This window comes from Chanos chanos, chromosome 11 (assembly GCF_902362185.1).
Source record: "Chanos chanos chromosome 11, fChaCha1.1, whole genome shotgun sequence".
Taxonomy (NCBI): Eukaryota; Metazoa; Chordata; class Actinopteri; order Gonorynchiformes; family Chanidae; genus Chanos; species Chanos chanos.
This window is the reverse complement of record NC_044505.1, coordinates 20,585,121-20,595,472: the sequence shown is the minus strand read 5'-3', so window position 1 is coordinate 20,595,472 and position 10,352 is coordinate 20,585,121. Positions and strand designations below refer to the sequence as shown.

The window sequence follows — 10,352 nt, the reverse complement described above, 5'->3', positions numbered from 1 at the left end:
GTGTCGCTGTGAAAAAAAGTTAAATAAAAAGTTTTCCGAACTTCACGTACGCCTGGCAAGTCCTTTGTTCAGGTGTGCAACACCTGTGAGAGGGGTCGCATTAATTTTGGGAAATGACCTGGCTGGTGGTACAGTGCCTTTGCCCGAGGTGACAGCTGTGCCCGTGGAGCAGCCCCAGACTCGATTGAGTTTTCCTCTGTTTTCGGCTTGTGAAACGACTTGTGCTCGGTCACGTAAATACAGAGATGCTGCCGATCTGACTGGTTCATTTCTGGCCTCTGACTTTTGTAATGGAAGGTCCTAAAGACAATACTGTCTGAAGAGAGGAAGGACGTAGAGTTTAAACTGCCGGTCGCCCGTGAGCAGTTAATAGCAACCCAAAGTGCCGATCCTTCTCTCGCTTCATGTTTGTCTACTCCCGGAGAGTTGGTGACATCTCGCTGTAAACCGAGTGCGGACTGTGCTGAGGAATGTTCTTATGCTTTTTTACTTATGTATTGTTGTACCTTACTTTAGTTGCTCCTCTGACCAGTCTTTTGAGCCCTTCGCGTGCGTCTACCTGGACACCTTAGTGCCAGGAGTCTATGGAGCACGTAGAGATGTGCCACTTTATTGTAGTCTTTGGGTCTACGTTCTGGTATAACCGATTCATAGTTCGGCTTTGCAAGCTCGTTTTTCTGGCCCTTATGTGGTGGACCGTAAGCTCCGTGAAACTATGTGTTTCGAAAACCTTATCCCGAGTCTAAACCTTTTGGCGTTTTTGTGCTTCTGGTTTGTCTTTGTGTACAAATTTAGTCTTCAGTATGGTGTTTACGGGGCAGGTTTGTTCTTATGGGTGGAGGTGTTACGTGCGGCGAACTGTGTTTTTATTTGTGTGTCTTGTTTCGTTTGCGTCTCTCTCTCCACAGGTACCCAACTGTGGCTGGCTGTGGTCTGGCTCTCCCACCTTCTTGTGTTTTGTAAATCTCACTTTGTAAATATTCTCAAATATATCATGCACATTTCTTTCACATCAATTCCCCGTGTCCGTGTTGTCCTCCCCCAGCAAACCGTCCCAAAACCAGTACAGGTGGTGGGTCCTTTATGCTACGCCGCCCCCCCTACATACCCCTAGATACCTCACTCCACCGGGGACGTAACATTTTTAGGCTCCTGTTTTTGGGTTCTTTTGGTTTCCTTTCTTCCCCAGCAGTTCCAGTCCCTGCCTTTTTGATCAATTTGATTTCTTTAATAAACTATTTGGTTTATTTTGAACACGTCTCTGTCTTGCATCAGTAGTGAGTCTGCGTGCCTTTTTAGCTGCTTATGGTATTTAACATCGAGTCTGTCCTATAATAGACTAGGCCATTAACGTGGCTAAACAAATTAGTTGTTAAAAGATAGATGCAAGCAAGTATCACGAATTTCATTTTTTAAGTGAGAGAGTAAACAGAGGGTTAGAAAAGGGCACCAAAAGTCTATCGAAATGATCATCAAACACTGGGTTTAATATAGTTCAACTCTATTGTACCATACTTATATAACCAAAAGATAAAACAAACATTTTCAACAAAACCAAGCACACATTCAGATGTCACTCTGTGAGTGAGCACAATATTACAAATACATCTTGAGAAACATATCCTAAAAAATCAACATGTCAAGGAGTCACTCAAACATATTATTACACATGAGTCCAGCACTGGCATTAATGTTTACATCTTATTATGGGCAATTTATAATCACAGGGGGGGAAAAAAATAAAAACAAATCACTAAAGATTTTTATTATTAGGAGAAATGTGTATGAACAGACATAGAATCATCACATTTTATGCTATGATCATATCACATATATTCTAATCAGTTCTTATTTTCCTATGTTTTGATCTTTCTTTTTTCTGTCACATGCAAAGCACCTCTGGTTTTTTTTTCTCTCTTTGAAAACAAATGTACCAACGTATGGAGTCGTGTGATCTTGCACAGGTTTTCATACGATGCTCAGAGCAATCAAATGATTTGAGAACCTGTTATGAATTGATTTTAATGATTATAATTCATTTACTCATGGGTTTTTTTCCTTTTTATTTGATCTGCTTTTTGGAGTTTTGGCACAATATTCTTTTAAATATCTGACACACCCCACACACACCACACACACACACACACACACACACACACACACACACATATATATATATATATATATATGAACTAGAAAATGTATAGACAATGATTCATTAAATGACAATTAATTGAAAAATTATTGAAACATAAGATTTTTTTTCCTCTTATTGAAAAAGAGCATGCATCTGTAGTGATTAATGATTGACGCATTAATTATTGTTGAAACAATAAATCCTCGATAAAGTGAGTTTCTGCTGCTCTTAGTTAGCATAGTTATTTTCCAAACAGCTATGTAGCAAGTTTATTTTCCATAGTACACATAGTTAAAAGAAAAAAACAGTTGGTGTATCATTTTTAATTTGGAGAGACTTTACTCACTGTGCTATTTACAGAAATAGATGCCTGTATTAATTCTTTTTTTTTTTTTTTTTTTTTTAAATGTCCTTGTAGTTTCCAACAATTTTGTGTTCTCTTTTGCCTTTTTTTTAGCAAAATATTTTTAATCTTAGTCTGTCAATTTTGTTTAGCCAAAACTGTGTATATAATATTTGGTATTTTAATAATTGGCATTTTAATAATTGGCATTATAATATTTGGCTTTGTTGCCACTACACAGAACATGCAGTCCCCTTTTTCTCTCCTACAGCATTACAAACTCACCTAAGCCAAAAGGTGTGTTATCTGCATCTGTTTACTGTTTATATTTACCTTTATTCATTTTGCGGTGGCTTTCAACAGAAGCAAAGAACAGGACAAAAGTAAATGGCCCCTGAGGAGCTGATTGTTGCATAGATACCACGGCTAAGTTTAAGATCAGGCTAGATGCAAACAGATTAGGGGGAAACAGTGAGCTACGGGTGGGTCAGAGAGCCCCTGTGACATAAACTATCTGTGCTAAGTGTAGTGCTTCAGTGCTAGACTGCTCTACGTCGTAAAAAGAGTCAGTGCTCATAGGTCAGTATAGGCAGAAGTGCTGTGTGGCACGCGAGACTGTGTGTGAGGAAGAGTGAGTGATCAGGACTTTGGGGGTGTTATACTTTTGTACTAGCAGATGACTTTGTTTATGACAGTGGGTATGAGACTCCAACAGTAGTCAATGACACAAGTTTTATATGTGTGATCTTCTGTCTCTCTTCACCTCTCTCTCTCTCTCTCTCTCTCTCTCTCTCTCACACACACACACACACACTCACATACTTACATAATGGTTCACAGTTATAATTCTCACCAACTTCCTTGGTTTAAAATCCAGAGAGAACACGCGGCTGCATAGATGAGAACTTTACACAGATCACCTTGGATGTCTTTTATTGTTATTGTTTGTTAAAGTGTTCTTCCCCCCCCCCCCCCCCGCAGTGAACCATTAAAATATGGTACAAAGTGCATTCATACACAGCTCTTTGCCAAAATTATTTTACCACATTTAGCTCATATTCCCGCTACACCAGTCAGATAATGCCATTTGGGATACAAATCTTTTAAAATATATTTAGATTTTCTAATTCTAAATTAATCTTCTGCTCTTTCACTCCTGTTACTTCTTTGTTATTGCGCCTGATATGTACCTAATGAAAAAAGTAAAATAAGAAATTTGAGAGTATTTAGGATAACGTTTTAACAAAATAGCTCATTTGGAAAGATTCTGCTCCCCGTAATTCATATTAGGGAAGTTGCAACTGCCAACAAGCCAAGAATATGTGACAAGAACTCATTGTCCTTTTTAATGTTAAAATGTGGAGTAGGCACAAGAAGATTTTAAGCGTTGATTCAAATCAGTGATTGTCCATACACTTTGTGGATGGAAAATCCATGTCAAAACTCCAGTATGGACACGTGAAAAACAAAACCTCACGTGCTTTAAGAGCTCTGAAACCAGCAATGACAACTTCAGAATGTGTTAAAAAAAGGTACAACGCAGTTCGTCTAAAGCAAGAGTGAGCAAATCCAGTCCTGGAGGGCCGGTGTCCTACTGATTTTTGTTTTCACCTCTTAGCTACCTGTTGATTTTCACTTTGAAATCAGGTGTGCATGCTCTTCAGCCAATCAGAGACTGTATTTAGTTGGTCAACAAGAAAAAAAGCAGGACCATGGCCCTCCAGGAACGGATTTGCCCACCCCTGGTCTAAAGTATGGTGCAGAATCTTTCCCAGAATCCTCTGCTGCCAGATCGGCTCTCCGGAGGTCTTGTTGGTTTTGTGTTGGAACCAGTATTCTTCGCACCTGATTCAATGTTAACCACATAGTCTTGATTGTTTGGTCTCTTTGATGCTGATCCTGCCTGCTCCAAGAACGTGTCAAGATCCATGTTTCTGATAATGATAAGTAGTCCTCTACTAATGCGGTAGGTGCGTTCGTGATTAAAGGTCGACGTATCATGGTGTTCTGTGATGTATACTTTATCAAACGACTCTTCATCGTCAACACTAACAATGATGCGGTCAACGTTGCTATCATCATGAACCCCAGTGTAATCCTTCCTGACGTAATGGGGCAGCTGGTTTGCGCCACGTGAGTTTAAATTCCCTACTTCATAGTATGGTAGATCTGAAAAAGGGAGCAGGTTTTCATCAGATCTATTCTGAAACAGATGGAAACCAAAGTCCCCGCTGAATGGTTCACACTGGGCGAGCATTTCGTTGTTGGTATCAAAATAAACACAGTCATGAGCAAACCAGTATAAGAGTTTTAGTCCGTGTCTTGGCCACTGTTGACCGAATCCAGACGCTCTCAGCTGCGTCATTTCATTTAAGGTCTTCAGTTTGCGCATATTCTTTTCCTGTTGGAGAGGCGACGCAGAGAGTTTGACTTCAACAAGATCGCTGACAAGAGATCGCTGAAAAAAAGGGAAAAAAACGGGATTTACAAGCGCACATTCCACAACGCTGGTGCAATCGTGTCCTGGAGAAACTCAGAAACTTGTTTCTTAAAGCAGTTGTTCGTGCCAAGTTGGTAGCACACTGGCTAAACCATAACAATGCATAACGCTGCCTTAACGTGGTATTTTTCTATACGCTTCTGCCTCCAACGCTGTCCTTGTATCACACGTTAAAAAACGTCTGGAGCAATAAGACTCGAAATGTCAACGAACCCTTTGATGAACTTGTTGGCAGATATAAAATATTCAAAGGCATATTCTACACTCCAATCAAATAATTTCACTGCGGTTAAAGTAGAATGAGTAGGCCTATTTGTAGTTCTTTGCGATCCCGTTAGTGACGAACACTGTAATTCTCTCTTGCACTGTTACGTGGCTAAATTTCTTAGGAACATTAGACTTGATAGAGGAAAAAAAAATATGAAGACGTTTTTAAATAGAGGAAATGTTACAGTTCAGTCGCAGAGGTAAGAAGAAGAAGAAGAAGAAGACGAGAAAGAAGAATATCGTTTTTACTTTAACAATTACATTTATGTGTGGACCTACTTACCAGGAGGCAGAGATGTTAAACCTACAGTTTAAGAGAATCTATTAAGAACATAATCCAAAAACAGATAACGATGCTTGAGTTGTCTGTTTTTCGTGCGTTCTCTCTCTCTCTCTCTCTCTTTCTCTCTCTCTCTTTGCGATCTCTCTCTCCCTTTCACTTCCCCACTTCCCATTGCTCTTCAGTTACGCGAGGCGGGATTTCCCTGCAAAATATCTGAGGTCTGGGAAACCGAAACCGACTGAGCGTCGCTACATCTGCACATGCGCATTTACTTGAAAATCGGTTTGTGCACCTCTTTCCTTCGGTCGAACTGAATATGAACTGCTTTTATGCCGCATCACAAAAAGTCATCCGATTTTCCCCTCCAACATTATCAGACAAAAAACGAAAATTAGTACAACACCAGCTGACGAAATACAAGGCATATTCATGCAACGAATTTTATTTCATTCTCAGATGGCCACATGCTTCTACCTTTTCTAAACACACTCAGTCAGAGATCAACGGATTATAAGGAACTGAATAAGTTTTCTGATACAGTGCAATGATTGCCGCGGTCAGTAACAGTCAGTGGTGTATATAATGAAGTAGGAATGCTCCGTTGTGTTTAAGTGCGTATTGGGAATATTTCGACTTTCCTCGGGTGTAAATGTTTCTGTTATCGTCCATCTTCATTTCACTATATTTTCAAAAGCTAAGGGGCACTTTAACTCCGATATATTTCCCGAGACACCTTCATCGCTTTACAGCAACATTAAAGCAGCGGAAAAGAACAAACGCGAAAATGGGCGACACACAGTGCTTCGCTCAGTTAATCATGTACCTGAATTGTTCCACCAATAGACTAGATTAGAGTCCTCGTGGTTACCATGGTTGCGACCGACTAGTTCTGTATGGGTAGCGCGAGTTTGTTCCAGCCTCATTCCAACCCTGCACAGTATCAGTGTTTTCTTCAGATCCCTATATGAGCTAATGTATTGGGCAAAGTTGTAGTCATTTCACCCATACTTCAGTGACTGCAATAATACTCTTAGGTGTTCATGTAAAGCCGACGAGGAATTAAAAAAAAACACAAAAACAAAACACTGGCGTCTGTCCTGTGATCAACATAAAGAAGACCGGAGACTGTTGTGTTTTTACTGTCTGTTTGTTTGTTTGTTTGTTTGTTACATCACAGGTTGTACGACAGACTCTTTTTTGACCTAGCATAAAACGTATGAAACAACAGAAAAGGTCACGCTGATTTTTCATTATTTATGTCCTTTATTAGAGCTTTTGATACTTAAATGCATGTAATATCAGAATAGCAGATGCTTTAAAACTACTGTCTGACTAGTTTTCCCATAGGTTCCTTTAATTTTTACTTGAGTCATTTTCAGTAGTGGCATCTTTACATTTATTCAGGTATTCAGATACACAACATTGGTGACTCTTCACAGAAAACTTGGCCATTTATATCAAAATAAAAGCTGTTGTGTTCATAGTTCAGTCTGAGATGAAAGCTTGTGAGCACAAATGCATGCCCTAAATCAGGTACATATATATAAAACGATAAGCAGAGTATCATAAATGATCTTGACTGGAATGCAGATGGCGGCTGTAGAACTGTTACAGAATGACACACCAGGAGTCGCTCTGCTGAGGCTGAAGATGCGCGGTGCTTTGTAGTCGAGAGGTTGCCGTTTGCGGCTGGAAGTTTGAAGCCCCAACCGCCTTCAGGAAAGCTTGTCGTTCCATCGTGCTGATGATCTTGAGGAGACCTTGACTGATGCGGTAGGTGCGGCTGGGGTTAAAGGTGGACCCGTCGTCATGTTCGGTCACGTAGACTCTGTCAAAAGAACCGTTAGGATGGCGCCGCACTATGATCCGATCCGTATTACTCTTGTCCTTGTCTTTCCGGACATAGAGAGGCAGTTTCTCTGCTCCTCTGTCATACAAGTTCCCCACTTCGTAGTATGGAAAATTCTGATGAGGCAAAAGACGCTCATTGTCGTCATCATCTTCTATACGGTTGTTAAAACGCTTAAACCCAAAACGGCCTTTGGTCGGGTCTTCCTTCGTCACCATGTCACCCTGGTTATAAAACTCAACACAGTTGTGGGCAAACCAGTACAAGAGGTTGAGACCATGTCTGGGCAGTGGCTTTCCAAACCCAGAATCTCTCAAATGGGCCAATTCATTAAATGTCTCAGGCCTTGGCATAGTGAGTCCCTAATATGACAGAGAGAGAGAGAGAGAGAGAGAGAGGGAGAGGGAGAGAGGGGGGGGGGAGCGGGAGAGAGAGAGAGAGACACACACAAATGAAAGCAGTGTGTAAACATCTTTGTGTCATTTGCTTTCACAGCAATCTGTTACTATCACAAACTGATCTATCTTCCAAAATAAAAGTCTCACAACTTTACTGATTACTGGCCTTTACTCATTACCTCTACACTCAGTCCGACAGCAGTGTGCCGCAAGTTTATCAACAGCCAAAATGCAATGTGAGGGAATAATGGAAGTCTTTAAAAAGCTTATTTTAAAATGACAGCTGTCTGATTGATTGATTGATTGATTGATTGATTGATTGATTGATTGATTGATTGATTGGTTGGTTGATTGATTGATTGATTTTATAGTGTGCTCTATGGGTGATGTCATTTCTGTGCCTGTGAGAGCTTCCAGAGTAAAGAGGGAGGTGCTTTGAAGAATAATAAATAAAGAATGATAAGAATAAGAATAATGAAATAGTGTTTCTATGTGTTTTAGCAGCGTGGAGAGAGAAATATGTTCCTCCTGGACGTCGTCGGTCTGAATACCTTCCTTTTGTATCTACACATTTAATAAATGGCAAATATAATCTTTCCCCCAAACTGGTTCTGCCTCCTCTCAAATACTTTTTTCTTTGCCCTGGTCTTTTGATCCCTTGAGGTAAATGCACATGCACTGAACTTGAACCATTACGTTCTTGCACTGTGTGTTCCTTAACGTCATAGTTGTTACCAGTATCATATCACCAACCTCTACTCTGTGTTGCATTTTAAAATTACATGTTATTTCTTGTATTGTGTGCTGTATCTTGAATTGCTGTATCTAAAAACTGAAAAGCCCTCATACAGACCGAAAATTACTCTCACCAAACATTATCAATAACGATTTTTTTTACTCTTGTCTTTTCATTTTCAGACCATCTTCTAAGATCTTTCTGAACAACAAAAAACTGTTTAATGTAGTTTGTCGACAATGAGACAATGAAATATGAGCGTCAGTATTGTTCCAGTCCAACAACTCTTCAAATTAACCACACATGCATGAAATGCCAGACATTGTGGAATGACTACCTGTGCTCAGTTCTTCTAAACTGTAGAAATCAAACATAATACCCATCATTGTCAATATTAACCACTCTGTAATCTAGCAGACACACACCCATACAGTCACAATAATAAAAATAATGATGGGGAAAAAATGTCAGGTCTGTACCTTGTTTTCAGTGGTGTTCTGTTTGGTCTGTGATATCTCTGGTGTTCTGCTTGTGTGTGACTGCTCACTGTCTGTTCCTTCGTTTATATAATGTAGTGTGTGTGCAAGAAAAAGATGTTAAGACCAGGAAAACGAAACTTAACTTGGCCAAACCCCAGTTAAGAATCTCTTTTGTTTCGGCCACTGTTTCTTTATGTGCTTTTGGGTTTAAATACTTAAGTGTCCACAAGCAGCTTTTTATGAAATGCTATAGCCATCATGAGGTGATTGATAACTTATTCCAATCTCATTGAGTTTATCACTTACACGTCTTATTTCTGATTACTGCTCACTCAAAAGACAAGGTTAAGTACTGAAGTACTATGTCTTGTGTTAACCAGTTACCTAAAACAGAATATGATGATAACTAGTGATGATGAACATCCTCTCTTTTACACTCAGCACACACAGTACTTAATGTTTGTGAGTGTTGAATGTTTATTCTGCATTGTGAATTGAGTTGTTGAGTTGATGTTATGCCCCTCCTCGTTAAAAGGCAGTGGTTTAAATAAACACTATGTTGTCCATCTTCCCACATCTCTGACTCTCTCGAGAGTACGTTCCAGACTGTGGTATTCTGTCACTTCCTGTGAGATTTTGAGTAATTGGAACAGGATTTGTATTTTGGCTAGAACTGAAGATATAAATGTGGGGTATTTTTCGAGAGTGGTTGTTGGTTCCTCAATGGAGTTCAACAGTGTTACTGTGACGTTAGCCATGTGCTTGTAATGTGTGTGCAAGGAAAAGATGTTAAGACCAGGAAAACGAAACTTAACTTGGCCAAAGCCCAGTTAAGAATCTCTTCTGTTTGAGTGTAGCGCCCTTTCCCCCTGATCTAACTTAAGGCAAAGGCATGAGTGTTTTTTCTAAGGCTGAATCTCTCCTAATTCTTTTATGTCAGCACGTTTAATGATTTACTGAAGAAAATAAATTACTTCAAGGGTTACAGAATGTGGGTGTCACTCAATAAACCTGTACTGAAGACACCCTTATCCAGATACCCTTATCCAGTTTTACACTGTTACCGCCACATTAATCATGTGCTTGTTACCAGTATCCAACCAACCCCCACCTTTAATGACCAGCAGCCAATGTGTTTCCTGGTCATTACCTGACCGTTTACTGACCTTTAGTTTATGTATTTTTCTGAATCATCTTTGTCTTTCACTTCTTCGTGCACAATAAAATCATATTCTCTGGAACTCAGTTAAGTGACTGCCATTACATGGGCAAGCTTATCTTCACCTGCTGACCATGATGTAAACAGTGTGACATGTCTGATTAATGCTCAGAATGAAAACCTTACGCAAACGCTCCCTCA

At 39.8% G+C, this 10,352-nt stretch overlaps 1 protein-coding gene across 1 annotated transcript; it reads right to left on the bottom strand.

Moving 5' to 3' along the window:
* Window positions 1–4,227: 4,227 nt before the first annotated feature.
* LOC115823822 (uncharacterized) lies at window positions 4,228–5,627 on the bottom strand. The gene is made up of 2 exons (XM_030787845.1): window positions 5,531–5,627; window positions 4,228–4,938 (listed from the first exon to the last, which is right to left on the bottom strand). Exon 2 carries the CDS (start codon window positions 4,870–4,872, stop codon window positions 4,228–4,230), a length of 645 nt encoding a protein of 214 aa, XP_030643705.1. The 5' UTR covers window positions 4,873–4,938; window positions 5,531–5,627.
* Between the last annotated feature and the right edge of the window lie 4,725 nt (window positions 5,628–10,352).